The sequence below is a fragment of the Syngnathus acus genome, chromosome 12 (assembly GCF_901709675.1).
Source record: "Syngnathus acus chromosome 12, fSynAcu1.2, whole genome shotgun sequence".
Taxonomy (NCBI): Eukaryota; Metazoa; Chordata; class Actinopteri; order Syngnathiformes; family Syngnathidae; genus Syngnathus; species Syngnathus acus.
The window spans coordinates 11,439,123-11,466,877 of record NC_051097.1 but is presented as its reverse complement, the minus strand read 5'-3'; the positions used below and the strand labels follow the sequence as shown (position 1 = coordinate 11,466,877).

Here is a 27,755-nt window from a genome sequence, read left to right as displayed (position 1 = left end):
CGTTTTATCTTTTTTAATCTCAGCGTGCTTGAGGTTTCTCGCCTTTGGTCGGCGGAAATAAACGAGCGTGTGAAAAAAAATCCCCCCCCCAAACATTGCTGCAACTTGTCTCGGCTCAAATTTGCTCTTTATTGTTTGTTCATGTTCATTGAGGAAACTATTTCACACTTTAGCACAATCTCAAATTTGGCACCAATGGGAAAAAAGAGGCTCTGTCGCTTTGTGTGAACAAATTAGCAGCATCATATTGTCGAACCCTGCGTGGTGGATCCGAGATAAGCGCGTTCCCAGGAAAAAGGGGCAACGTTTTCAAGAGCTATTCCACCGGGGGCGGAATATTTGCGGCTCAGTGCGATAACGCAGCTCAGCCTGATATTTTTGTGTTTGTTTTATCAAGCAACAGAGTTTTTATTTTTTATTTTTGGATTGTCCTGTGTTCTTTTTTTGGGCTCTCAATGAAGACAAAGTGAGCAATCAAGCCCCATGCACATGATGGGAAGGACAACTTCAAGTGGCTCACAAGAACTTCCAAAACTTTCCCAAAGTCGCCACTTTATCCTGACGATGTGTCATTTGCTCAGCACTGGGGACCCAAACGGGACAGTGGGAGGAAAAGGTGGACCAAAAAAAAACAAGAGTTGGCAAGAAAGGCTGTAGCCAATTATCGCCGCTAGGTGGTGCTGTCGGCACCGTAATCAACGTGATGCAAAGTTTTCCGATAAATGCGAGCAGTATTGTTGAGTTATGAAAGCTATTCTCTCGATCTGGCATTAGAAAGTCTATTGATCCAGATGATGACTATGCAGTACACGTGACTTGATGATCAGCACATTGCTATTTTGGTTTTTGTCTGTTGGAAAAGCGTTTTTGATGTTGGCTGTCATCCCCTGGCGTCGCTCCTCTTGCTTCCTTTCTCTGTGATCGCTTGCTCTTTTATCGTTTGCTTTCAAGCTCTCTGCCTGCCTGTGTCTGTGGGCACGCCTTTTGATTTTGCTTTGGAAAGGGAAATTCCTGCTATCGGTGGTGTTTCCTCCCCAAAATGTTTGTTTGATTTAATATTGGCGGTTTCAGAGCATTTTGAAGAATTTTCCAAGGTTCCGACCCCACCCAATTTGCCCAGCCAATCTTAATGGACTTATTTCGTCCATTTTTTCAAATGAGCTCTTTGTCATAGGAGGGGCGAGGTCCTACGCGACCCGAGTAGCACTGATGGAAAACCTGTGGGGCACCTCCATCATCGTTGAAGTGAGATGCCATTGAAGGATCGATGAGAGACGTACACGGAATTGTCATCCTCCTCATCATCCCGCTTTCTTCCGGGAGGGTGCGTTTGATTCGTTGCCCGTGACATCAGCTGTGCGGTGAGTGTGCAGAAAAAGAAAAAAAAGGGGGGGGTGGTGGGGGGCTTGCAGGCAGCCGGAGCCACTCCTTGTCCCCACTCGTGCGCCGACCGCAGCACAAGCAGCATCCAAGAAAGAGCAAAAAGAAGAAGAAGAAGTTAGAAGAGGAGGGAGCGACAGCCAGGATGTCCGTCCTGGTGCAGCAGAGCGTTCATGCGATGCCCGAAGCGATGCCGACGGCGGAGCCGATGACGGCACCCGGCTCGGCCGCCGCCGCGGTGGCCGCCAGCCCCGCGCGACACTTTGTCGACTCTAAATTCTACCTGCTGGTGGTCCTCGGCGAGATGGTCGCGGAGGAGAACCTCAAGTGCGCCGTGGCCGACATCGAGAAGGGTAAGCCGGCGAGCAACAGGGCGAGACGGCCGGCCTGGGTGGGGATGGCGCGGCGCGGCGCGGGGTGGGGGTCTTCGTGACGCACACGCACTTGCCGCTCACGTTTGACATGTTTATTTCCATGATTTGTTCTTTGCGGCGCTCTCCGGCGATAAACCGATTGAAGCCCCATCCCGTGGGGAGCATCATGCTCCCATCTCTTCCTCCTCCTGCATCCAGCTCTCTCATCCCACACCGGCCGGTGGGCGTGGCCCGGGCCGCACTGCGGTCCCTACGGAAACTCGCGAGGACCATTCGAGTCGTTCGCTTTTTCTTGTCGCTTCCAAAGGTGGAATATTAGCTACAGTAGCGATTAGATTTTAAACAGAAAGAAAGAACAGTCAATGTCGGGACAGACGAAGAATGATTAGCGTAAAGAATTTGGCCCAACAGTAATTGGGCAGTGGCGCTTGACTTTTTCCATCCTCCACCTTCGCTTCATGAAATGAGAGCGTCGAGGGTGGGGTTCATTGGGTTCTTGCTGTCGTTTAGTAAAGTACATCGAGAGCATCCTCAAAGTGTCAAATTGGGCCTAAAAGCATAGGTGAATTTTCACATACACATACAATTTGCATCAATTTAATAAAAATAAAAAATAAACCTATTTTAGTAACCTAATTATTGCTACTTCTTTAAAAAAAAAAGCATTGTGCAAAATTATTTCTTACTGATTAAAACTGAGATCACATTGAGCAAACCAACGAGGAGGTGGGGTGGTCCAAATACATTTGGGCCTGGATGTGACTGTGCCAATTTATCAGATCCCCCTGAGTCATTTTCCCCCTTATGTGCACTTGTGGCTTATGGATCGGACACAGGCGTCAAAGCACATGTTGTGCCCCACCCCGATTGCATGCTTTGTTTTGAGAAGAAGCGCTTTCATTGTGCTGACGGAGCCGTGACTCAGCTCTGTTCTGATGTGATCCAGTCAAAAGCTGCTTCTCGTTTGCCTCAAACAAATTAAAAAAAACTGCAAACTGATTTTCTTTGGAAAAAAAAGCTTCAATGCTTTTTCGTGTTTGTTTATCTTTTTTTTTTTTTTTCAGGCATCCGCTCATGGGACACCAATCTGATGGATTGCAACCTGGACCAGGAACTCAAGCTTTTTGTATCCCGACACTCGGCGCGTTTCTCCGCCGATGTCAAAGGTGAAACGTGCATTTTCCCCCAGATGACTTGATAGGATTGCATGGTTTCCCGCGGCACAAAGCGTCTGTCTCTCGGGTGTCTTGGGCGCGGCATTTATTCAGCTGAGCGCAAGGCAAATTGGGCCTGCGATTATTGAGCGGCGGGCGGACGGGCGGGCGCTATTTGAGGAACGGCGGCGGATCGCATGGCACAAATGAAAGTGGAGACCATGCGGCAGCACATCAATATCTTTTCGGGCGGCGCTTCCTTTGTGTCATCTCTGCCAAGGTGAAGGCAACAATGGAACAGCGCCAAGATGGCAATCACTTGAGAGCAGAGCGGGCCAAATTAGGATAAGATGAGCGTCCCCTTGAGAAAGCAGTGAGTTGACGTTTTTTAGGGATACGGGCCATCGTGCGGACATTTTCTGTGGCTGTGCATTAGTGATAGTGGAACACAAACGGTGGCGCAACACACTTGCGGCCAGGCAATGTGTTTTCTGCTGCCGCTTAGAAAAGATGGCCGACGGTAAATTGGGTCAGTGGACGCCATCACCTGCATCAGTGACTCTCCATGTTTTTGTTTTTGCTTCATCATTGTCTGGCTGGGCCTCCCTTTTGTTGGGTTTGGCGGCGCGCCGTTTTATCCTCATTACATAAGCTGTTTAAGGTTTATTCATTTTTATCAAAGAGGGGGGGGGGGGTTGCTCATCCCTGCAGTTGTTCCACTGATCTATTTTTGGTCCGGTGCCTTCCGTATTGATTTCTTCCCGTGTGCTTGATTGTGTGACAGTCTGCCTCCAGCAGGAAGCCAATGGTGGGTGGGGGGGGTTGGAGGTGGAGTTTTTTGCTGGCTAATTGCCGGCAGGGGTCACGCCCTCTCCGATGCGCCGATCTCGACGCACGATTGGCAGCCGGAGGCCGCGCCCACTCCCAGGAGGTGAAGGGAGAGGAAATGAGGCGCGTGTGCGAGGGCGCTGTCGCTTTAAGGACCGACCGAGCTCCTTGTGGGCTCGCACCAAAGATCAGAAATTAGAAGACATTTGTAATTAGCGCACGTGTGACATTTGTTTTTTCGCAGGCCAGAGAATCCTTCACCATAAAAGCAACGTGCTGGAGACGGTGGTGCTCATCAACCCCGCCGACGACACCGTCAGCACCGAGGTAAAGCCGAGTCACGTGGTGGATTGTGAGCGAGCCGTCCCACTTCCACCTGTTCTTTTCAGGTCCGATTGATGATCTCCGACTCGGCCAGACACAAGCTTCTGGTGCTGTCGGGCCAGTGCACGGAAAGTAGCGGCGAGCTCCTACTTCAGTCCGGCTCGTTTTCCTTCTCCAAGTTCATCGACATCTTCACCGACCAGGAGGCACGTGGGGCCTTTTCTTCCTCGTGCGTGTGAGTGAGCGTTTGAATCCCGCAGCCAAATAAGCACATTTTTTGCCGTCGCTCAGATCGGCGAACTGCTGAGCACCGTCCACCCGGAGAACAAAGCCCACCTGACGCTGTCCTGCCCCGATCAAGGCGAGTGGAGAAACTCCCAGCTGGACAAGCACAACCTGCAAGACTTCATCAACATGAAGCTGAACTCGCCGCTCATCCTCCCCGAAATGGAGGGCCTCTCCGAGTTCACCGAGTACCTGTCCGAGTCGGTGGAGATCCTCAGCCCTTTTGAGCTTCTGGAGCCGCCGGCCTCGGGCGGCTTCCTCAAGCTCTCCAAGCCGTGTTGCTACATCTTCCCCGCCGGCCGCGGCGACTCGGCTCTCTTCGCCGTCAACGGCTTCAACATGCTGGTCAACGGCGGCTCCGACAGGAAGTCGTGCTTCTGGAAGCTGGTCAGGCACCTGGACCGCGTGGACTCCATCCTGCTGACCCACGTGGGCGACGACAACCTGCCGGGCGTCAACAGCATGCTGAGGAGGAAGATGGCCGAGCTGGAGGAGGAGCGCTCGCGGGACTCCGCCCCCGACGGCGACTGGCTGAAGAACATGATCTCGCCCGACATCGGAGTGGTCTTCGTCAACTTCCCGGAGGATTTGGACGTCCCCGGGCCCGATGGCAGAGTACGCAAGAATCTGGAGGAGGCGGCGGCCGCTCGGCAGCTCCTGGCCAAGCTGAATCTGAGAACCGAGCCGCTGCAACGCCCCGTCGGGAACACCGTCGAACCCACGGTGCTCTTTCAGAAGATGGGCGTGGGAAAGCTGGAGATGTACGTCCTCAATCCGGCAAAGAACAGCAAGGAGATGCAGCATTTTCTCAAGCAGTGGACCGGGAGCCCCAAGGACACGGCGTCCATCTTGCTGCCCGACGGGAAGGAGTCCCAGTTCCCCGTGTCTCACTTGACGTCCATCGCCTCGCTCATCGTGTGGCACCCCGCCAACCCCTCGGAGAAAGTCGTGCGCGTCCTCTTCCCGGGAAACGCCACCCAGCGGCACATCTTTGAAGGCTTGGAAAAACTCAAGCACCTGGACTTCCTGAAGCAGGCGGTGGTCACGCAAAAAGCGCCGCCCGCCCAAGCGCCCAAAGCGGCCAAGATGAAGAACAGGACCGACAGCAAAGAGAGCCTCAAGTCCGTCAAGTCCACGCCCAAGCCGTCGCCCGCCAAAGACGGCAGGAAAGAATTCAAGGAGGAGGCGGCCAAGGCAGATGCCGACCAGCCGACTCCCGAAAAGCAAAAGAGAGAAAAGAACCCGCCCAAGAAGGAACGAGCAAAGGAGTCCAAGGTAAAAACGGAAACGCCGGAGAAAAAGCCGACCCCGATCAAAACCAAAGCCGAGAAGGAGCGCCTCGCCAAGAAAGACGTGAAGATGACTCCCGAGAAGAAGAAAGAGGTTAGAAAGGAAGGAGCCAAGAAAGAGGACACGCTCAAGAGAGATGAACGAGTGAAGAAAGAGGACGCCAAGAAAAGGGACGTGAAGAAGGACGTCAGGAGAGATTCTCCCATCAAGGAGAAAAAGGACGACAAGAGGGAGCTGAAGAAAGACGGCAAAAGGCTGACCGCCAAAAAAGTCGAGGAGAAGGTCCTGTCCCCCAAACCAAAGACCCTGAAAAAAGATGCAGCCGCGCCCTCCAAACTGAAAGCCAAAGCAGGTCCCAAAGTAGCAAAGACGGCCACCGCCGCCGTCGTCCCCGTCGCGCTCCGCCCCGACGACGAAAGGGCGACCATGTCCTCGCCGGAAGACCTCACCAAGGACTTTGAGGAGCTCCGAGAGGAAGATCCGCCGGAGGAGGCCGTGGCTGCGCAAGAAGAGGAGCCCACCGTCGTCACGCAGAGCCAAGAGTCCCCCGAGGCGCCCGAGTCCGTCGACGAGGGCATCGCCACCACCGAGGCCGAAGGGGAAAACGGCACCACTCCGGACGAGCCGGCGGCGGCGCTCAAGGCTCAGCTGGACAAGTTTGAAGACGAGGGCGCCGCCATGGAGGAAGCGTCCGATTACGAAGAGAAAGCGGAAACCGAGGAGCTGGACGAACCGCGCAAAGCGCCGTCCTGGGGAACTCTTGATGATGATGAGAAGAAGGAAGAGGTTGCGCCAGCTCCACCAAAAGAGTCTTCGCCCGTTTCCCCCGCCGCTTGCTTCCACGACGACACATTCCCGGCCGGCGTCGAGACATCCACCGCCTCCGACGAAGCACCCGAGGAGTTTACCCTCACCTCCGACCTCCCGCGCTCCACCATGGAGCTCTCCAGCGCGCCCGCCCCGTCGGACGAGACGTCAACTCCGACGACGTTGATGATGTCACAACCCGGAGAGTACGATAAGAGCAGACTCGCGTTACGTTCGGGCGACTCCAATAGCGAAGCCACGCAGGGCCAAGACTACAACCACAGCGCCTCCACCATATCGCCACCGTCGTTATTGGAAGAGGACAAGTTGACTTGGGACGTTCGAGAAGACTTTGGAAAGCAGGACGCGGCACCTCTGGTGCATTCCCCCCCGAGCGAGCAGAACTTTGATTCCCCGTCCACGTTGGCCGCCGCCCCCCCCATCGAGCTGTCCACGACCTTGGCGGGGTACGGCCGGGCGGATCCCGCCCTCAGCCCGGATGACAAGACGTTGGAAGGGGCGGGCTCCCCCCAGTCCTCGGGTCACACGCCTTACTACCAGTCCCCGGTGGAGGACAAAGCGGGAACTCTGCCGCCCGTGTCAGACGACGAAGAGCAAGGTCCCGTCATCGTGGAGGTCACGAGTGACAAAGAGGAGGATGACAAGCTGGCGTGCTCTTCCAGAAGCCCAAAGGACGACATCGACAGAGGCGTCTTTTTCAGACAAGAATCGGAAGCTCCCTACACGGCCGCTTTTAAAGACGAGAGCAAAATGTCCATTTCGGAAGGCAGCAGCGCTTCGGAAAAGTCCAGCACGCCGCTGGAAGAAGCGGCGGCCGAGGACATGTTTTCGCACTTGGCCTCGGCGTCCACCGCCTCGCTGGCCACCAGTTCCCTGCCCGAGCCCACCACCGACTCGCCGTCCCTTCACGCCGAGGTGGGTTCCCCTCACTCCACGGAAGTGGACGACTCCTTGTCCGTTTCGGTGGGTCAGACCCCGACCACCTTCCACGAGGCGGCGTCGCCGTCCAAGGAAGACTGCCCTCGGCCCATGTCCATCTCCCCGGACGTCTCGCCGAAGACCAAAGTCAACGCGCAGATGCACGACGCAAAATCACCGGAACATTCCACCATGTCGCTGGAGTCTCCGGATCACTCGTTGGCCCTGGACTTCAGCAAGCAGTCTCCGGAGCACCCGTCGGCGGGAAGCAACTCGCGCGCCACGGAGAACGGCCCCACCGAGATCGACGACGCTCCTTGGGACGCGGCGGAGAAACCTTTGCTCTTCCAAGACTGCGATTCGGCCCGCGCCGCTTCCGCGACACCGTCGGACGCATCGCAGTCCACTCCGTCCGTCACCACCCCGTGCCAGATGACGGAGATGCCCCTCGTGGTTGACGGGCCGCCGCTCGCCGTCCCTCCAGACGGCGGCCCCATTTCGCCGTCCGCCGAGGAACTCGCCAAAGGTGTCGAAGAGACAAAGGCGGCCTCTCTCTCGCCGGGCCATTCGTCCCATTCCAGTGAGTCTTCCCCGGTTTCGGGAGGTCCCGTGGAACGAACGTCTGTGGGTGGCGCCCAGCACGAAGCCAGCTCTCTCTCTGCCTTCTGGTTTTCCGACCAAGGGAAACCTTTACCGGTCAAGGAGACCAACCCGTTTCTCTGTGACCATTCACCGCTTGGAGTGGAATCTCCCGTCAGCCCCAAAGTGTCTTCCCCGCCGCCGCCGCCGCCGCCGGCGTCCTCACACGCAGCCTGCAGCTTCAGGGAGCCCGCCGACTCCTCCGAGATCAGTCCGACGGGCTTCTCCAAGACACAAGTGGACCTCTGTTTAGTCACGTCGTGCGAATACCGTCATCCCAAGACGGAACTGTCGCCGTCTTTCATCAACCCCAACCCTGTGGAATATTTCCTCAACGAAGCGGAAGAGAAGGTTCTGGAGACGGCGGGGGGCGGGCCTCCCCCTCCAGGGGGGAAGCTTCCCGCAAAGCAATGCGAAGAGACTCCGCCCACATCCATCAGCGAATCCGCACCCTCTCAGACCGATTCGGACGTTCCGCCGGGGACGGAGGAGTGCCCGTCCATCACGGCCGACGCCAACATCGACTCGGAGGACGACTCGGAGACTCTGCCCACCGATCGAACGCTCACCTACAGGCACGCCGACCCTCCCCCCGCGCCGATCAGGGACTCGGCTCCGTCCGCCGGCCCCCGTGACGTCTGCATGGTGGATCCGGAAGCCCTCAAGGCCGAGGAAAACCGCCACAACGCCAACACGGAAGGCGGCGAAAAGCCCAAGAAGAAAAAGCTCACCAAGAAGGCGTCGTCGCCGGCACGCAAAAGCGCTCTGTCAAAAGCCAAGGAGTCAAAGACGGCCTCTCCCAAGAAGAATCTGGGCGAGGGCAAGGACGCCAAAAACGCGACCAATACGTCAGCGTCCCGAGGTTCCGGCGGGAAGGTCTCTGCTCTGGCCAACTGTCCTCCCATGTACATGGATTTGGTCTACATCCCCAACCACGGCAACGCCAACAACGTGGACGCGGAATTTTTCCAGCGGGTGCGCTCGTCCTACTACGTGGTCAGCGGCAACGAGCAGAGGTCGCAAGAGCCCAGTCGGGCCGTGCTGGACGCTCTGCTGGAAGGGAAAGCCCGCTGGGAGAACAACGCGCAGGTGACGCTGATACCCACCCACGACACCGACGTGATGAGGGAGTGGTACCAGGAGAGCCACGAGAAGCAGCAGGAGCTGAACGTCATGGTCCTGGCCAGCAGCAGCACGGTGGTCATGCAGGACGAGTCCTTCCCGGCCTGTAAGATCGAAATGTAGGACAAAATGGCGCAACGCAAAACAGAAGAATGCACATAGTTGAGCCAGGGGTCATTTAGAGCCCCCGGATTTGCATAGCCACGCCTCCAAAATGCAGACCGGCCAATCACATCTTGCTCAAAATCACTTTGGTTTGCACCCAGCTAATAATGCACCTTTTGGGGAAAGAATAGTTAGCCGGTTAGCCAAAATGCAAACTAACGTGCGGCTCGGTTACCATGCATGGCACGAGCGGACTAAGTTTAGCGACTTCACTTGTTTACCCGGCTAATATGAATTAGCATAGATGTTAGCGTAATAGCGATGTAACCCTTCAAAGTACTTCAACATATACGGAGCAACAACAAACACGACGTTTCTCTCTTTCTCTGCTTGTGGGAACAACTATTACTGGACCGTCGTTGGAGACCTTCTCTGCTTCTCTGTCTTCTTCTTATCAATGACACTCCATTTCTTCCAGTAGAGCTGAGTGCTGCTTGGCATGGACTTGCCCGTAACAAAACAAAACAAAACAAAACACGAGTTGTTGGGGATTCACCATCGTCACCACTTTTGTCTTACACAAATGTCAGTGCAACAAAAGACCAATTTTGAAAGACAATACAGACAACTTTCTCTTCTCCTTCTTCTAGTCAGTCTAATAATCTGCCTTTTTCTTCCTGTCGACAATGTTAACCTGCAGCGGCCACGTGGTGTATCCTGTATGTGTCTTGTGCCCTGAAAACCTCGGTCTCCAAACTCATATTGTACGTGCGCTCTCGCCATTTGTGAATGTTTCCTTGCGTGCTTTCTGACTGTATGTGTGCAATGTGTAACACAACCACTGCTGAATGACTCCAAATGCAAAACACAAGAATAAAAAGGAAATTGACGTTCCCTTTTGTCTTCTCAATGCACTTTTATTGCCATTATTTCAGTTTTGCGTATAAGAAAATAACCAATCAATAATTTTGCAAAAACTAAGCTGAGCTTGATATGCATACTTTCTGGTTTGACTCATCTTACCAGTGTACAGTGTCAAACACATTAGCGTGGCGCCATCTCGTGGCCAACAGTGGAAAGACCCAAAATAACCAGGAGGGAGGGGAATTTACGATTTGGAACATTGGATTATACATTTTAAAAATGCGTTTTTATCTTTAAAAAACATAATTAAGGAATGATTATATTATATATTATTACATTATTATCCATACATAGTGTTAAAAGAAAAGAAAATAGACTGTGCCGTGTTGGAATGTACCACATTCCCGTCAAACTTAAAAACGTAAAACAGAATTATTGGGCAAAATTAACATATTTATTGCACAAAGGTTTGTTTTTCAGTGTTTAAAAAAATAATAAATGTCACACAGTGGAGAAATGATGATGGTGTTAACCACACTGCGTAGTTGTCATTCGTCTCCCCTCTGTGAACGCGGTGGTGGTACAGTCTTGGGCCAATATGGCGCTGCGGAGCTTTTCGTCATCATGGTGTCGCTCGTTTCTACGTGCCTACATTTCTCCTAAAGCGACACTTTCTGCTTTGCAACAGCCAGGCTGGATTGAATCTCGTTCAGGAGGTGAATTCAACACGTTTGCTGTCTTGTTTGTTGGCAAAGTAGTTCGTTTGTCCACATCTTTGAGTCCACTGGTGGAGTTTGTGTGCAGATCAGGGGTGACCCTGCGCTGCCCTGCGCTGCCCTGCCCTGCCCTACCCTACCCTACCCTACCCTACCCTACCCTACCCTGCCCTGCCCTGCCTCAGCTCCTTTGCTAAAATGCATTGTATCAAATGTGCAGCAAAAAGGCATCTGCTGTCAGAGGATGTCGTCAAACTTGAAGACTTCCAGCGAAGGAAGTTGGCGGTCGCTCACCTCGTCACTGGATCAGATGGTGAAGTACCTTGAGCGAGAAATTACTGGAGGATTTTTTTTTTTTTTGAATCTACATTTGACTTATTTAATTCAATGCATCTTTTGCACACCATGAGAGCAAGTCTCGTGTCTGACCTGTTTTTTTTTTCTCTCTCTTCATATTTGCAGGAAATTTTATCGAGCTGTTTGGCCACAAACTGCGGAGGAACAGCCTGGTTTTGCGAGATGAGCTCAAACTGCTGCTTCACTTGTGTCAGTCTGCAGAGGACATGAAGACGGCCCGAGATGCCATTTATAGGTCCGCTTTGGTGTGGTCGACTTAACCAGCCCAATGACTTCACACTCAACAGCGTCACCTGTTGCCAGGTACCATGCAGAAAACCGCAACGTGGCGCACGGCGAGTTCAAGTTTGGCCCGCTCTTCATGAGGCTATGCTACGAATTGGGCCTGGAGAAGATGGCCGCCGCTACACTTACAGATCAGGTGCACACCACAGGTGGAGAAAGTGATGTTTGAAATTGAAGCGCACATACAAACTTCTTTTTCTACACCTCAAGATGCTCAGCGTTTGTGCCATTGATCTTTTGTCACCCCGAACAGGAAATGAAAGGCTTTTTCGCCGACCCCACCTCCTTCAACATTGCCATCGACATGTTATTCGTTAAGGGCTATCACGAAGGTCAGTCCTCAATTCCGCACGTGCCGTCCGTCTTCTTGACTGCTGTGTTTTAAAATGACAAATGCCTTTTAAGACGCTCTCGAGGTGTTGCGCTGCATGAGGAGCCAAAGTGTGCCGTTCAACAAAGACACACTCGTGCTGGCGTCTGCCGTCTGCTATAAACTGGTAACTGAAAACACCTTGTTTACGTTTTGTTTAAAAAAAAGAAAAACACTGTTGCTAACCAAAACAGCAGCACTTCACAACGTTTTTTTCTTTCAAAAGACGATTACAATTGACGTGTGTATTTTTGTTTTGTGGTTGTATCAGAACACGAGCGAGTCGCACGCCATTTGCATGTTGCTCACGGAAGAGGCTCAGGCCAAAGGGCAATTTGTCCCCAGGCACGCTTACTGCTTCGCTGTTGCATTGGCGCTCCAACAGGTGAGTCTGTATTTCTGCTTAAAAATGTGCATGCAGTCAGTCAGTGAGTGACAATCCACAATGTCATTGCAATTCATGGTTGCACACACGCTTTGGCCAAACTTGTTTCTTCTCAGAACGACGTTGAAAAAGCGCAATGGTTTTTCGCACAAATCATGAGCACAGACAGCCGACTGTGCCAAAACTTAAAGGTGAGTCTTTCTTGAAATAAAATCTAGAAAGTGAGCGTTATTCTACATGAACCTTTTTTTCTTCTTCCTCTCTTGATGTGAATGATCAGATTTTGTTGCTGGCGATAACCGGAGCGACCGAGGAGGCTATGGCGGTCCTTTTTTCCGCAGTCAAACTCTCCAAGAGGCCGTCCTTTGTCAGGAAGCCGGAATTTTCTCAAGAGGTGGTAAGTGGAAGCAGTTGGTCGCACGTTTGAGAAGCACAAGCGTCCTCGGCATTGCCCCTATTGGTTCCCAGCTGGATCGGTTGCGTGTGCATGTCGAGGGCCAAGCACTAGCGGATGAAGCGGATGGGCTCATTTCCCAGCTGGAGCGCGCCGGTCAGGTGATGCGGCAGAGCCTGGACGACATGCTGTGCCACACGCCGGCCCCCAAGAGGAAAGTGGCCCCCATCGTGGCGGACAGGCACGTCAGCAGGAGGACGCTGAAGCCGCTTCACTCAGCGCTGCTGTCTGAGTGATTTTGTGAATTCAAAATATATCTAATAGTATAAAGAAATGTGTTCAGAAGCATGGGCCCGTTGGTTGTTTATCATAATCAAAGGCTTGTATTTTGTTCATGGTTTCAATTCTATTGAAAGGATGCACAGTGTACATTAATTTTGTTTATCCCAAAGATAATTTGATCTATATTTTTTCGCTTTTTTGACATGAAGCAAGCTCCAAACTATAAAAACAAAACAGCACGATCTGATTGGTGTGGCAGATATCCCGCCCACCTTCTGTGATGAGTCTTTCTGATTGGCTGAAATGAGCTGTCACGAAATAATGCGAATAATTTGAAATATAAATTTATATTACAAACAATGAATTCCTGTATTTAGTTACGTCGTTATATATTCAGTACATTTGTCCTGAACAGGAATCACAACAAAATGATCCTCGCGATGACGTCCCACAATGCACCGCGGTTGCGGCAAACCGGAAAAGGAAACCGTAGCTTCCGCCAAAACAAGTCGGATGATTCCGAGTCGTTGTTTTACATTTGCAGTACTGGAATTACAGTTGCGAGAATTAAACACTTGCATGCTTTTGCTGTCAGCGTACATGTTTTGGTCGGCACTGGTTAGCATTAGCAGCTTTCGAATAGAATAACAAGGACAGGCTCCATTTCGGCTCCACGGTTCGGCTGGCGTCGGCTTCCGGAGCCGCTCTCTCACTCTCTCTCTCTCGCGCCACCGGCAAGTCAGTCATAGAAATCAAAGTGTGGTGGTCTTGGTAGTTTTCGGTCCAAACGATGAGCTCAGAGGAGACCGCAGCGTCCACCAAAGCTTCCCCTCCGGAGGATGATGGCATGACGTGGTGGTACCGGTGGCTTTGCAAAATAGCCGGTGTCCTGGGAGGAATATGTAAGTTGACGACTTTTATTCACATTTTGTTTTCATCACATTGAACAAGTATCGTATACAAGTAGAATAGCTATTCATCGCGTGCTTGGTGGCACACCAACCTATCGTGACGTCAGGGCACCCCGACTTACCGCGAGTAAGTTCGGCGTTCGCGGATTTCCCCCCCGCAATTTTCTTCAAATACTTTTGAATTTTGTTGTTGTGAAAGATTTGGGGGGCAGTAGTCTATCCTCCTGCAACCTATGCGAGCCTGTTTGCTGACAAAAAGTAGCATCAGCAACACCTGACACCCCACGGGCGGGATGGGGCCCGTGTCACTTAAAGCCCGGCCGGCTGCATATTTGATGACCTCTGCATCATTTATTAAGCAGGAGCAGGACGACCATCAAGTGCCAGTCGACACCTGTCAATCCATAAATCCTTTCTCCACATTGTGTCCGTGTTATTTCAATCATTCTTTGTGTTGCGCAGCGTGTGCCATTGCAGGAGTCTGGAACTGTGTCACGGTGAACCCTCTCAACATCGCCGCCGGAGTGTGGATGGTGTAAGTTTCCTATTTAGAATGTATCCAGACCGTTTCATTGAACAAAAATCCATTTTCGGCAAATTCATGGTTGGCATAATTGTTGATATAATAAGAGATTTCATAAAACATGAGCAAGTTGTCACTGATGCGTTGCCGGCCGCGTCCAGGTTGAACGCCTTTGTGTTGTTCCTGTGCGAGGTGCCCTTCTGCTGCCAGTTCATCGAGTTCGCCAACGCCGTGGCGGCCCGCGCTGACCGCTTCCGACCCTGGCAGAAATCCTTCTTCTACTGCGGGTGAGACGTCGTCCGATGTTGGCGTTGTTGGAGTTTGGTGGCAGAAGTTGAAAGGGTCTGACCTGTGTTGGGCTCAGGATGGCGCTCTTCCCCATCTTCCTGAGTTTCTCCTTCACCACGCTGTTCGGCAACGCCATCGCCTTCGCCACCGGGGTCCTCTACGGCCTGGCGTCTCTCGGCAAAAAGTAAGAGCGCTCCAAACGCACCACTCTTTTTAAAGAAAAGAAAAAAATCTCACTGTCTGCCCGTTTGTGTAACGCCCACTAACAAGCAGCAGACTTTCATTTTAAGTCCACTTACTTTCCTTTGCGTAATTGACTTGAATTTGTATTTCATATAAATTGATGTGTATTCTTTTAATCAGTGAAATGTGTAACTCGTGTTAAATTTGCCCAAACTAAAAAAAAAACCCGACCTCCTCCCTGATTATTTGCGTTTTAGCATTCATAAATTTTCAGAATTATTTTTTTTCATCTTAACATACTCCCGGGCGGCATTTCAAGCCTGGCCAAGGGAAGCCCCGCCCCTCGGCCCCGCCCCCTGCCTGCGCTATGCTAATCCCCTAACCGCGCTGGCTGGCTCACCTCTCAGGGGGGACGCGGTGACGTACGCCCGGTTGCAGCATCACAAGCAGGCCGACGAGGAGAGGATGAGCGGCGGCGCCGAGTGAGGCCCACCCGGCCGGCCGGCCGGCCACCCGGCCGCCGCCACCTTTGGTCCCGTCCTCGTAGCTCCTCGCCGGCGACGCTCTTCAGAAGCCCTCCCCTTATTTATTTCTCTCTTCCTCCTCCTTTTAGCGGACATGGATGTGAGTGGAGTGAGCATGATGCCGATTTTTGTCATTGTTCCAATTCTGGTTTGCATTCTTTTGGCCGCTTGCTTGTTACGTGTGAAGCGGGGCGTCCATTTTGTGACGGCTCTCTTTCAGGACCTGAACCGTCGTGGTGTGGATTGTATTGTTTGTGCGCTAAAGATTTTATTGTGGCTTTATTGCACCTTTTAAGTCTCAACCTCTGCCTTTCCCGATCCACGACTTGGAATGTATTTTTTTTTAACCTCAAAAATGAAAACGGTTTTATTTTTGCTTAACGGATGTTACCAAGCTAGACTTTTGCTCGCTCGGAATGGAAACTGACACTCTTGAAAAAGTTTGAGGAAATGCTATTGAACTCGCTCTTACTGAACTTTGATTCCATTCAAAAGGGACTAATTGATTGATTGGTGTGTTCTTATTTGTAATGTATTATTTGTGTCTTTGCTTGTGGTTCTCCATAACATTAAGGGAAGTTTGGCAGCCAACGTTTACAGCAATTTTGTCAGCTAACGTCCGTCCGTCCGTCTCCTTGGGCTCTCAGGTACGCGGGCACCAGTAAACGCACACGCACATATTGTTAAGCCTAGTGTTGTTTTTGTCTTGAAATCTTGACATTGTGTGCTGTGACATGAATCCTCTTCTTGCTCAATTAAACCAATGTGCGACTAGAGGACTGCTGTTTGATGACATCAACAACATTAGTTCATTAATTGCTTCAAAGTTCCTCTGAACACTGGCTGTATTATTTCATGAATTGAATCATCATTTTCATATTTATTTTGTCATTTCATCCAGTTGTGTTATTCGAAGGAGTGTGCCTAATAAAGCGCCGCAAGCGCCTCCACGTTTGGTCTCCAGGGGGAGCTCGAGGGTGGACAACAGCATGCGCGCATGACGCACAATCACAAGTGCCCTCCCGCTCGCCCCCCGCCGTCCGGATTCGGTGCAACTTTGCCCCAGAGCTTTGCTTTGTGCGGGAAGCCGAGACAAGTGCAGCCCGCCCGCCCGCCATCCTGCTTTCCTTGCAGAGCGAGCCCTCCGTCCCCCTGCAGCCCACCATCAGCCCAGCCTAATTTACGAGCACCGCATTGACGCTTCTCCTTCTCCTGCTCGTCTTCCGGTTTGGAGCGACAACGATGCGCAGTAGCCGCCGGGGCGTGGAGGAGCGCCGAGCCGGACCCTTGTGGTGAGGTCCCCGCGGCTGCGTGGGCAGCGTGGGATCCCCCCCGGCCTGGGATCCCCCCCGCCATGCCAGCCAGGAGGAACCGCTACAACCTGGTGGACGACGTGGCCGACGCCAGGCTGCCGCTGCACAACGAGGAAGCTTACCAGCATGGCATCTCCTTCCAAGCCAAGGTAGGCGTGGGGAGAGACTTGACAAAAATTGGAAACAAGGAAAGCTACTGTCTCTTCTCAAGTAAAGGTGAAAAAAAAAAAAATCTCTAAGTGCTGAGTAAATGGTGAGCATGGGTGGGTTACTTTACACTGAGTCAAAGTAAAAAGTCATCCTCCTAATCATTAGTATTCACTCAAGTACAGGTGGAAAGAGTAAAGAAATGTCTGTATTCATTACTTTCAAACAATACAAAGTAAAAAAAAAGTAGTCCTCCCAAGTATTCAATTAAAAACAACTTTCAACAACGAACTGCAGAGTAGAGTAGGCAAAACATTGAATGTAAAATGGATGTGGGATGAAAATACAAGTCACGTGCGTTGCATTATAACTCCTCTTCATAGTGCAATTGATCAGAAAAGTTACAAAAGTAAATGTGATGCGTGCAAGCTGACCATTGTGTCTTTGGCAGAAAATCTGCTTTGGGACGGACGCAGCGCAGCGCAGCGACTTTGCTTTGCACCAGCTGTCTTTGTGCCATCAATTATTCAGCTCTCAGCTAAACAGAATTCAGCTTTTAGAGGACCCGAGTATACTTTGTAATTACCTTCAATATTAGAGTGGATTGCTTGTCTTGCTTGCTTACTTATTTAGGGTGCTCGACCCATTCACCAGAGCAGCTGTCATGATGTGGTGCTTTGACGCAGACTCGCAACACGCATATGAGGACGGATGACGTTCACGCACAACAATTTAGGATTTTGCTCTGAAATTCACCTTCATCAAAAAAGCTCTGAAGTTTTGCGATGGCCAAGGACATTTTGAGGGCCCTCGAAAGGAGCCCTGGGGCACATATGTATGCATCTTCTCATGGAGCAGATTATTTGAACTTTTATTTTTCGAACCTTTCGCTGTGAGCAACAGAACAACTACTTATGTCTGTTTTTTTGAGGGGGGGGGGTGATGAATAATGATAATGTGTTCAAATGTGCTGCTTTGTTAACTAACCATTGCTCCGTTTGGAATATAAAATGACTTGTGTTGCAGTATGTGGGGAGCCTGGATGTGGCACGGCCCAACAGTCGCATGGAAATTGTGGCGGCCATGAGGAGGATCCGGGTAAGGAGATAGCATCATGCTCAAGACACTCACACTTTCAAAATATTCGCCCAAACTGGAGGAAAATGCACGGCCACTAGCTTCATGCTAACATGCGATGAGAAACGCCTTAGAGCGGCTAACAATAACAAGGATGCTAACTGACTAGCGGCCCCCAGGGACCGCACGAGATGAGTGGCTTGACGGCGTGATTTAAGTGAGCGGCGGCGAGGCTCCGACACGACAAGGCTCTTAAGCGCGCTCCGACGGCAAAATGTGCGCTTATCCTCTGAAGCAAGCACGCATGAGTGCCGCGCCACGCCGCGTCTCATCGCTTGCCAACTTAGGTGGGGAATCCTCCAGACTCATCTGGGAGCTTTTTGGGTGTGTTTGCAAGGTGGCAAGCGTTTTATTTATTTGTTTTTTCAAATCCAACGGAAGGCATGGGAAGGAACAAGAGCTGCAAGGCGTTCTTATTTCCTCAATCAGGGCCAGCTCACTTTACAAAACATGCGATTGAATAAATCGCCCCCCCCCCCCCCCCCCCTTTTTGTTTTTTAGTTGATCTCTTGATTCCGATTGGCCGGCTCAGCCGCACACCTGCCGTTCCCACGGCGAGACACAATGTCTCGCACCCCCCGCCGATCCTTTTGGACGCGTGTGAGGCCGCTCTCCATTGTGGCGAGGAGTTTTCGTGCTTTCACGTGACCCAGCGGCGCCTTTGAATGGATGGTGCACTTTTGGTTGAGGAACGCAAATGGAAGCCCTGGCTCCCTCCCTCCCTCCCTCCCCTCGCTGTTGTGCCACCAAAATAGCGCACCTCCATTTAGCCCCTATCTGCTCGGCGTGGACAGGAATAGATGGAGGCTGAGGGCCAAAGAGGCGCTTCCCTCTTTGAATTCCGATCGGCCCCTAATGGGATTTTTTTTTTTCTTCTCCAAGGCCTCCTTTCTCTGACTGCCAAGAGTCTCCCCCGGGGAATGGCATTCTTTTTTTACCCTTCCGTCCGCCTGGATCACCTTTTGTTAAGAGCACATTCGGCAGGCATTACGGAAGGAAGGAAGGAAGGAGGGGGGAGGAATGCTTGCCGGCCGGGGTGATAGAAAAGCAACAGAAGCCATTCAAGTGAGTCAAAAAGGAAAATGGGGCTCATGGCGAACCCTGATTTACCCACGTTGGCCGTGTTGTTGACAGAATTTAGGGCAGTGAGCGCCACATGTTGGTCCAATCCTATCAATAAAACACCTTATGATGTCCCAGACAACAAGACAGGAGGCGACGGATCAGTGGAAAGGGGGAGGGAGGGAGGGAGGCTGCTTTTTGTTCTATGTGCACTCAAACACACCGGATATATAGTAGGGCTTTTATTTGTGGGTTCTCGGGAGGGGCTTCCCATTGTTTTCACGGCAGATGTACGCAAGCTAATGGCTGACCTAGAAGTGCAGCGGATCAGCTTGGAGTGTTAAGTCGCCTTTTGTTTGCCCCACGCACGACACAAGTGGCGCTTCGTCTTTTCATCCTCGCAGGTCACACGCTTGCGTATGAGCAACATGGAAGCCTGCAAAATGTTTTCAATTTGCCCCGAGCCTCTTTCGTCTAACTGAAGTGAGCGTGACTCAGCGGCTTTTGACAGAAAGGTCGCTGTCAAAGCAGCAGATTGGAGTGGACATTTTGGAATAGATCAGCAGAATCAACCATTTAGTCAGAGATGGAAGTCTGGCCGCAACCAAATAAAAGTCAGACCACAGGGTTGAGAAAAGCGAAAAGGAAATGCGTTTATTGCTGGGTAACTGTCGAGCTAGCTAGCTGTCTCGCATTAAATGAATGGACTGATTATCGGAATTTCATTCTGCCAAATATCAGAAGTGGCATCAGCGTAAAAAAAAAAAATAGTTTTGACCGGGCCTTGCTTTTCCTCTAGTTTAATGCGGGCCAAATCCAAAAGGCCCGGCCGGCTTCCCCGTAAAGTGGACCGGCGGCGTCTCGACACGGGACTCTTTGCGCAAAGAATGGCTCCACGCCTCAGTGCCTCCCTGACAGGCGCCGAGAAAGGACGGGCCGTCCCTCGGGGGAGTAAAGAAGGGTGGGGGGGGAAACAAAGGAGCAACCCTCGCATGGCAAACATTGATGCCAGCGTGGCCTCCGTAAAGCGCAGTGCCTTGAAGCCAGCGTGGCCACGGGCGCTCTCGCCACCAAATGTGGCTCTTCCCATTTGTCCGCATTTGCCTCTAAATACCAGCACGCTCAATAATGCACGAAGGCCTCGGGGCAACATTGATTTTCTGCTGGCATCTTGCATGTGAAATGAATTTGCGCCGCCGCCGCCACCGCGCGTGTGAGATGCAGCTCTCGGCTCATCTCGCGCCCTCATTTGAGAGATTTACAGGCGACACTTGAAACTCTCGTTAGGTTACCGGGACCACGTTTGCAAATCCCACACGCGCTTGCGTTTTTTGTTTTTTTTCCCCACATTTCACGCTTGAAATCAGCGGTTTGGCAAAAGCAAAATTTGCGCTTTCAATTACTAGTTTGCTATATGTTAGCATATCGATCGATGGCTAGCATGTTACCATTGCGCAAAAGCACAATTTGCACTTTCAATTACTAGTTTGCTATATGTTAGCATATTGATGGCTAGCATGTTAGCATTGCTACAAAAGAAACAAACAAAAACTTTGCATTTTTGAAGGCAAAAGGCGGTTCTCCCAACAGTCACCTCATTGTAACCCCCCCCCTCCCCGAAAAGGAGCAAAATTCCAGGGAAGTCCCCAAATGCCGCCGCGCATTGTAGTGAAGCCGTTGCTAGGTTGCCGCAATCTAAAGGAGCCTGCCTTTGTGGGCTCCGGCGCCGCTTGAATGGCGCAAGCGCTTTTGTCGAGTGACCCGCAACGCACGGCTGCTGCGGAAAAGGACACATTTGTTTTCAACCTTGATATCACTCAAGCACCGCTCCATTCTTTTCCTATTATTTTTCAGTACGAGTTCAAAGCCAAGAACATCAAGAAGAAGAAGGTGAACATGGTGGTGTCGGTGGACGGCGTCAAGGTGCTGCTGCGCAAGAAACAGAAGGTGAGACGCTTGAGCATTGCGGCTAATGCTAACGTGCTAAAGACGTTTCCGCCCGTAGAGGAAAGAGCGGCCGTGGGATGAGAGCAAGTTGCTCATTATGCATGACCCCATTTACAGGTACGTTGCCCACTCGAAGGTAAAGATTTCAAAATGTCATTCTTTTGGTTTAGTTTTGCATTTTGTTTACGTTCACCGTGGCAGGATTTTCTACGTGTCGCACGACTCGCAAGATTTAAAGATCTTCAGCTACATCGCCAGAGACGGCTCCAACAATTGCTTCCGCTGCAACGTCTTCAAATCCAAAAAGAAGGTCAGTCGCTGGCTCGGCTCAAGGTGAACGCGGCTCAAGTCGGTCCTTGCGTGTGTCCGTTTGGCGCCGAGTGCAGACGCTGGCTATTCGCATCGTGCGGACGGTGGGTCAGGCCTTCGAGGTTTGCCACAAGTTGAGCCTGCAGCACGCCGAGCAGGACGCCGACGGGCAGAGCGAGGAGGACGCTGGAGGAGGACCAGGCGAGGAGGAGGAGGAAGACGACCTGGCGTCTGGCGCCTCGCTCTGCGAACAAACGGTCGGGGACATCCTGCGCAGTCTGGCTGAGCTTAGCGTGGTCAAAGCGGGCCACACCATCATGGTGAGTGAGACACAATTTAGATTTTGTTTCGCGGAACAATGTTTCATTTTTGTCTGTGCCAGACAAAATGATCCTTTGCATTTACTGCCCTCTGGAGGCCAACCAATAGAGGTGCAACATGTTTTATTTGATTTTTGAAATGATTTATTTACGGGGAGGGTCGCGTGTTAGCAGGTCATAAAAGCAAAACCGTGATGTGTTGTTTTTCTTTCCATATTTTGTGTTTGCTGTCAGGACCTTTCCGGAAAGTCCTTGTTGACGGTGACATCGGAGGCGGCCACTCCCGGCAGCCCGGGCTCGGCGGCAGGCTCGCTGACGTCGCGCCACTACTTGCAGCTCCTTCAGCAGCAGCTACAGCAGCAGCAGCAGCACACGCAGGCGGCTGTCGCTCAGGTAAGGGAGTCGCCCCCCCCCCAAAAAAACAAAGAGTGCTTTGGCGCCATCTGGTGGTATCTTGGTATCAAAGATGTGCCTTAAAGCGAGTTGAGATGCTTTAAATCAAAGTAGTGCTCTGTCGGCCTCTCCGCAACATGTGTTCTTTCACTTATTGGGTTCTGATTGGACGCTCAGAGGTTATTGAAAGGCCTGTGTTGTGGCACTAGGGGGCAGCACTTCCCCGCTTATGACAGCTCAAACAAAAAATTGCTGAAACAGAGTGATGATGTCTTTGTCGGGCATTAGCAATTGTCCGTTTTTCCCTAACTCCCTCCCTCCCATCATTTGTTTGCAGGTGCAGCTGCTGAAGGATCAGATGGCGGCCGAGAGCGCCGCCCGCATGGAGGCGCAGGCGCGCTCGCACCAGCTGCTCCTGCAGAACCGCGACCTGCTGCAGCACCTGGCCCTGCTGGTGCAGCAGCTCCAGCAGCTGGAGGCGGGAGACGGCGCCAGCCAGGAGGCGGAGCTTCCGCCGCCGGAGACGCCGCTCGACGGATGCGGTGAGTGACTTGCCTCGTCCTGTCAGCATTCAACTCGCAACCCAAGTTGTGAATTAAAAATAAAATCCACACCCCTTCAAGATGATTTATTGATGTGACATGATGGCGGCAAAGCACTCCTTTTAGATCACCCTGTTAGCGAACCCATTTTTCCACTGGAAGTACAATTTCTTTTTCACTTTTATAGCACACTTATTTACTGTCTCGCAGCGCTTTCCGCTTGGACCAGGCCTCTCTCGCTCAACCTCAAGCATCGCTGCGGCGACGCCCTGGAGCGGCTCATCGCCTCCGATTCCATCCCGCCGGGCCCGGGAGACGGCCGCCTCGTCCCGGCGGCCGACGGTGCTGCGTCTGACGAGGTGGACCCCGTCGTGAGCAGGAGGGCGTCCAGCGTGGAGGAAAAGTACGACTTTTTTGGGGGGCACAAGTGGATGCTGATTCTCCTGGCGCCCATTGGGAGCATTGTGAAAGCAAATGGATGCAAACATTTGTGTTTCCATCAAAGAAAGCCTTGAGTCAACATTTAATCTGCCTAAATTGCCCCAAGACGTTCCATTCTGATGTTTTTCCCCGCCGCCGCCGCAGCAACATCAAGTACGCAATTACTTTTTAATGAGCTTTTAATCCCCTTAAAGCCGAAAGCGCCAATGGGGGAAAACATTCCCTCAATACCAGCCCCTCCCCTTAATGTTTTTTTTCCTCTCGCAAGTGTGAAGTCCCGGCGCGATAAAACAGATTGCAACACCACGAGGAGCCAATCGCATCGCGTCCTTTCAAGCGTCTGCTTCCACTCAAAACCTTGTGCTTTGCTTACCCCAACAAAAATTCTTGTGATAAGCTCAACACAAGTATGAGGAGAAATATTTTTTTAGAATGATTTTTTTACATTTCATCACATCTTTTTTTAATTATTTATTATTACGAGCGTAGACGTTTGGTTCGTTTTAAACAGTCACACGTCCAGCTCAGTGATGCCACACAGCTTGTGGCACGACACGGTACTGCACTTTGGTGGCATGCAACCGTTTTTCAAATGCGACGTCGTGGAGGTTGACGGTTTGAGTTGCTCGGATTGCGTTTCGTAGCCAGCCGGCCGCGCTCTAACTGTGGCCTCTTTTCGTCAGGTGCCAGGATCCCGTCCTGCTCGTCCTCTTGCTCCTCTAATCAAATCAAAAACATGCACCCAAAAAAAAAAAACTGCACCTGCCCACCTTCGTCTTGCTCATCTTCCTCATCTCCTCCTCATCCTCTTCTCCCCTCTCTTCCTCTTCCTCCTCCTCCTTCTTAATGTGAGTATCGTGCGCGACAAGCAGCATGCAACGTTACAATCGCGTTTAAAAATTGCGGCCATCGGCCAATCGCGTGGCAGCAAGGGAAAAAACGGAATCAATCGCTCATCAATGTGACCAATAACCTGTGCATTACAGTCCCTTTTCTTTCTCAAAACATTTCAAGGGATAAATGATGTGGTTGCAAAAGTGTGCACACCCTCCAAAACCGGCCACCGTTTAACACGTAGAAATCAAGAAAGGCGCTCCAAAAAAAAAACTTCTTGTTCTGCTTTGCCAAAGTCACAATAAAGCCACCTTAGGGTCGCACATGATATTAAAATATTCTCCTTTAATAACCTGGCCAGCTGGCACTCCTCGCAAGCGTCTTTTCATCAAGAGCAAAAACAAAATGAAAGAGCAACAATAGCCAACAATTGCAAGCCGCTAATCAAATACAAGCGAGCACGGCGAGCGCTCGGCCTTTTGAATAAAGACGTTGCGGGGATGAAAAGGAGAAAACGAGCAAGCAGACCATGAAGAGGCTTTCACCACAAAGCGCTCTTAAGGCCCAGAGTGCTGAGTCAAAGCTACGCTGACAAGAAGCTCGGGGGGGGGGGGGGGAGAGCTCCCGGTTTTGGTCACCTTGGCTGTTTTTTATTTCTACATTAGAAAAGTCATATTTAACATGACGTGATCTGTGGTCATCAGGTATCAAGCGCCCGTCCCAAAGCTGGACCCTCCTCCGCCCTCCCTGAACCGCAAGCGAGCCAGCCGGACCTTGTCCCCGGGCTCGGTCCAGGACGGCGTCCCGGGCCGCGAAAGCCTCCGCTTCTCCTTCCCGGACGCGACGCCCGGCTCGCTGTCGTCGGCCGACTTCCACTCGCTCAGCAGCTCCTGCTCGGCCAGCGACGACTCGGGCGTGCGCTCCGAGACCAAATCGCTGCTGTCGCCTCTGCGGGACGACGACGCCTTCGGGGACCGCGGGACTTTCGGGACTCCGGTCCGCAACGGGCAGGAGGAGAACCCGGACTCGACTCAAAGCTGGAACGAGGGCCGGCCGCCCGCCTCGTCCCCCGTCAACGACACCTGCCTTCACATCAGCTTTTCCGAGGACGAGCTTTTGGACAACTGCCAGGACGAGCACGCCGTCCCGCAACGGAGTTAAATCAACACCTTTGACGCTTCTCCTACTTATTCCGGCCATTCGTTCCACCACACGTTCGCACGTGGACGGATTTCGTATTTTTCTAAGGAAAAGCGCCAGCAGCACGCAAGATACTCTTTCCAAGGAACCCACGTAGCACTTGCATTGCACCACGTTGGCTCCCATTCACTCGTTCTTAAATGGGCGAGGGTGGACTGCATTCCGAAACATTTCGCCGTTTATTTTTTAAGATGGTCAGCGTTCTCAGTTATCGTTCGTTCCAATCGGTAGAAGCCGCAGCACCTGATTGGACTTTATTTGAAAACAATTGTAACATTCAAATAAAGTTTCAAGAATATGAACCATCCATGAAGGGAAAATAACAGTATGTTAAAAAAGCTGAGTAAAGTCGGAACGTTGGGAGAGGAGTTTCGAAAAAAAGTCGTAATATTGAGAGAAAATAGTCGACAGAGAAAAAAAAATCGTCTTCCATGAGAAAAATGCGAGATTTCTTCTGATGTTAACTGTGATGCGAGTGTGAGCCAGTGATGGATTGTATAGTTTCAAAAGTTGCAGGTGTAAAATGTCGGTGATGCCGTAAATAAAGCAATAATAATACCAAAATAATTGGGATGACTTTGTGTTGTTTTCCTTTTATTCATTTTGTATAAAATATTTGTCACGGATGTTATTTTATAGACGCTCCAGAACAGTAGGGGGCGCTCTCCGCTCTTCTGCCACTGCTTTGGAAGAACATTCGAGAACAAAGGTCGGTGAACAGGATTTTTTTGTATTTTATTTTTTGCTTCTTCAGTTCAGATGATGCTTGTGTTTGGGTCTAGACTAAGCTAGCTAAAATCTTTGTGTCAAGACGTTCACCGTGTGTCACAAAGTGAAACTATAAGCTAAAATGCTAACTGTAGCGTCTTTAATTAAATGGCGTCCACTTGGGAAAGGCTCATTACTTCGATTCGTCGTGGCTAAAATACTACCAGGAACTACTTCTACTTCTTATTTAAAAGTTATTCCTCTCTTTTGCTCATTTATTGAACATCCTTTGACTGTAACTTGTGATGTGGAAACTTCGACCCAGCCTGTTTTGAAGCTAGCTATGCTAACCGCGCTAAGCATCCTGATTGGCAGCTACTTGAGGAGTCAGCTCTTTCTTGTCTTCCTAAAAAGGAGCGTCTGAAAAGCTAAGTGGCTCGTGTTTGGTGTTAAATAGAGAATTAGGCGATGACCAGTGATGTTTGCTTTACTTTCCTCCGTTCCAGGGAAAGGAACACCTGCGCTGAAGTTTTTGTCCATGACGCGCCGTCGCGTCGGCTGACGGTCGAAGGCCAACGAGGTGAGTGAGCCATCATCAGTGGTCAACAGTGTTGGCAGAAATCCATCCATCCATTGTTCTATTCACTTAATCCTCACGAGGGTGTATTAGTTGATATCGTGATAAATGACAATTGTTACAGGACTGACCGATCAGTCGACAATCGCTTCAACGATACGGTGATAATTGACACGTGACGAATCTGACGATGAAACATTTGGCTGCCGTCGTTTTCTTTCCCGTATTCTGTCGCTCGTGAGTCATTTTCCGCCCTGCTGAAGGTAATCTGATTATTATTCCGTTTTGGCGGCTGATGAATTGATTGGCGGGAAGCTGACGCTGCATGCACAAAACATGGTGGCCCATTTGCGGCCGTCAATCTTGCACGCACACGCCTAAGGACAGTGATAGATCATCTCCAGGAAGGCTATTTTATGCCTTTTCATTTAAGGTCTCCATTTTTTGCAGTTTATCTGATAGCTGCGTCACATTGCGCAAGCGCTCCGTCAACGGCGCCACCTTCCGATAATTTCCTCCTCCCCGAGTCGTCGTCATCTGCTGAGAGATAAACGTTGGCTTTGGCCGCCGCCGCGACCTTGGCGAAAGTCGCTCGTCCTTCCCACCTTGGTTTGCATGGCAACGGCGCGCTAATTAGCTCCGATGCTGCCGGGCACGCCAGTCGCATGATGATCTTGACTCGAGACTTAAGTCACTTTTTATTTAAGACCTCAAATCTCTGAAAGACCGTCCTCGAGTTTGAATTGGTATTTGTGAGACTCGACTTGAATTCAATGACGGCAACTCTCTGTAACTCGCTAGCTGGCTTTCTTGCTAGCAATTAATCTAGCTTGCCCATGGCGAGATAAAAGGCCGCCATTGGCTTGTTTTTCATGTACTTTCTCTCTCATGTGCTCTGGCTATCTTATCGGGGTTTTTTTTTTTGGGAGCCACCAATACAACATGCTAATGGCTTCGTGCCGATTAGCTGGGAATGGACGGAGGTAGATGCATCCCGGAAGGCCCGGTAATTGGTTTACTTGTAATCGGCTGGAATCGACAGCGCGCACGGCACAGTCAAGCTCTTGGCTTGCCGCATTTCACTCATGATGCGACGGCCGTTGCCTGATCCTTGTCGTGCTCCTGTCTGATTGTTTTATTGCGACCGACGAGCGAGCGTTAATGGCACTGCGCTCACCGACTGACACTGCCCAGGTGTCCGTGACATCCGCTTTCAATTAGAGGCCTCATCAGCAGCAGGATGGAGAGCGGGAGCTCGGCAATTACCGAGGCGCCCCACGCTCGCTCTACATAATGACCGCACGGGTGTGTGTGTGTGTGCACTTGTGCACACATGCGCGTTCTGGGCAAACAAAAGCCACTGCAGATGTTTGGCCTCTGACTCACTCACTCACTGGCTGTTCTAAACAAGATTCTTCCAAATCGGGCTGTTGGGCTTCAGACTCAAGGAAGTCTCGGGATGAACCTCAAATGCACCAAAACATTTGCAGGTGACT

General features: G+C 51.3%; 4 protein-coding genes and 1 long non-coding RNA gene across 7 annotated transcripts; 4 read left to right on the top strand and 1 right to left on the bottom strand.

The window, feature by feature from the left end:
* Positions 1-110: 110 nt before the first annotated feature.
* LOC119130962 lies at positions 111-2,168 on the bottom strand. The gene is made up of 2 exons (XR_005099564.1): positions 1,664-2,168; positions 111-1,438 (listed from the first exon to the last, which is right to left on the bottom strand). It is a non-coding gene; the product is annotated as an uncharacterized LOC119130962 (long non-coding RNA).
* Positions 1,386-10,142, top strand: map1b (microtubule-associated protein 1B). Its single transcript, XM_037264920.1, has 5 exons — positions 1,386-1,733; positions 2,819-2,920; positions 3,981-4,063; positions 4,126-4,266; positions 4,352-10,142. Exons 1-5 carry the CDS (start codon positions 1,526-1,528, stop codon positions 9,263-9,265), a joined length of 5,448 nt encoding a protein of 1,815 aa, XP_037120815.1. The 5' UTR covers positions 1,386-1,525; the 3' UTR covers positions 9,266-10,142.
* A 555-nt stretch (positions 10,143-10,697) lies between these two features.
* On the top strand, positions 10,698-12,963 carry ptcd2 (pentatricopeptide repeat domain 2). Its single transcript, XM_037265632.1, has 10 exons — positions 10,698-10,827; positions 11,048-11,140; positions 11,290-11,419; positions 11,488-11,605; positions 11,723-11,801; positions 11,875-11,966; positions 12,111-12,224; positions 12,341-12,415; positions 12,505-12,621; positions 12,693-12,963. The coding sequence occupies exons 1-10, from the start codon at positions 10,710-10,712 to the stop codon at positions 12,912-12,914; spliced, it is 1,158 nt and encodes a 385-aa protein (XP_037121527.1). The 5' UTR covers positions 10,698-10,709; the 3' UTR covers positions 12,915-12,963.
* Positions 12,964-13,297: 334 nt separating this feature from the next.
* cacfd1 (calcium channel flower domain containing 1) lies at positions 13,298-16,105 on the top strand. 2 transcript variants are annotated; one of them, XM_037265641.1, is made up of 6 exons: positions 13,304-13,601; positions 13,633-13,802; positions 14,274-14,346; positions 14,496-14,621; positions 14,699-14,806; positions 15,213-16,105. In XM_037265641.1, the coding sequence occupies exons 2-6, from the start codon at positions 13,691-13,693 to the stop codon at positions 15,289-15,291; spliced, it is 498 nt and encodes a 165-aa protein (XP_037121536.1). In that variant the 5' UTR covers positions 13,304-13,601; positions 13,633-13,690; the 3' UTR covers positions 15,292-16,105. The 2 variants fall into 2 exon arrangements, with proteins under 2 accessions (XP_037121537.1, XP_037121536.1); XM_037265642.1 differs by lacking the exon at positions 15,213-16,105 and adding an exon at positions 14,896-15,206 and having other exon boundaries at positions 13,298-13,802.
* Positions 16,106-16,331: 226 nt separating this feature from the next.
* On the top strand, positions 16,332-25,533 carry si:dkey-34e4.1 (carboxyl-terminal PDZ ligand of neuronal nitric oxide synthase protein). Of its 2 annotated transcripts, none has more exons than XM_037265628.1 (10): positions 16,332-16,791; positions 17,816-17,887; positions 20,843-20,935; positions 20,994-21,052; positions 21,137-21,245; positions 21,322-21,564; positions 21,799-21,957; positions 22,295-22,499; positions 22,710-22,902; positions 23,624-23,683. In XM_037265628.1, exons 1-10 carry the CDS (start codon positions 16,684-16,686, stop codon positions 23,661-23,663), a joined length of 1,281 nt encoding a protein of 426 aa, XP_037121523.1. In that variant the 5' UTR covers positions 16,332-16,683; the 3' UTR covers positions 23,664-23,683. The 2 variants fall into 2 exon arrangements, with proteins under 2 accessions (XP_037121523.1, XP_037121522.1); XM_037265627.1 differs by lacking the exon at positions 23,624-23,683 and adding an exon at positions 24,479-25,533 and having other exon boundaries at positions 16,333-16,791.
* Positions 25,534-27,755: the final 2,222 nt, after the last annotated feature.

What these genes read in the sequence shown, in the direction of transcription:
- si:dkey-34e4.1 (XM_037265627.1), top strand. Translation starts at nt 16,684, where the DNA reads ATGCCAGCCAGGAGGAACCGCTACAACCTGGTGGACGACGTGGCCGAC. An exon ending in TCTTCAAATCCAAAAAGAAG is followed by an intron (nt 21,246 to 21,321) that starts GTCAGTCGCTGG and finishes CGCCGAGTGCAG; the next exon opens with ACGCTGGCTATTCGCATCGT. An exon ending in GCGTCCAGCGTGGAGGAAAA is followed by an intron (nt 22,903 to 24,478) that starts GTACGACTTTTT and finishes TGTGGTCATCAG; the next exon opens with GTATCAAGCGCCCGTCCCAA.
- map1b (XM_037264920.1), top strand. Translation starts at nt 1,526, where the DNA reads ATGTCCGTCCTGGTGCAGCAGAGCGTTCATGCGATGCCCGAAGCGATG. An exon ending in CGTGGCCGACATCGAGAAGG is followed by an intron (nt 1,734 to 2,818) that starts GTAAGCCGGCGA and finishes TTTTTTTTTCAG; the next exon opens with GCATCCGCTCATGGGACACC. An exon ending in ACGACACCGTCAGCACCGAG is followed by an intron (nt 4,064 to 4,125) that starts GTAAAGCCGAGT and finishes TGTTCTTTTCAG; the next exon opens with GTCCGATTGATGATCTCCGA.
- ptcd2 (XM_037265632.1), top strand. Translation starts at nt 10,710, where the DNA reads ATGGCGCTGCGGAGCTTTTCGTCATCATGGTGTCGCTCGTTTCTACGT. An exon ending in GCCCGAGATGCCATTTATAG is followed by an intron (nt 11,420 to 11,487) that starts GTCCGCTTTGGT and finishes ACCTGTTGCCAG; the next exon opens with GTACCATGCAGAAAACCGCA. An exon ending in CCGCTACACTTACAGATCAG is followed by an intron (nt 11,606 to 11,722) that starts GTGCACACCACA and finishes CACCCCGAACAG; the next exon opens with GAAATGAAAGGCTTTTTCGC.
- cacfd1 (XM_037265641.1), top strand. Translation starts at nt 13,691, where the DNA reads ATGAGCTCAGAGGAGACCGCAGCGTCCACCAAAGCTTCCCCTCCGGAG. An exon ending in CGGTGTCCTGGGAGGAATAT is followed by an intron (nt 13,803 to 14,273) that starts GTAAGTTGACGA and finishes TGTGTTGCGCAG; the next exon opens with CGTGTGCCATTGCAGGAGTC. An exon ending in CTGGCGTCTCTCGGCAAAAA is followed by an intron (nt 14,807 to 15,212) that starts GTAAGAGCGCTC and finishes CTCACCTCTCAG; the next exon opens with GGGGGACGCGGTGACGTACG.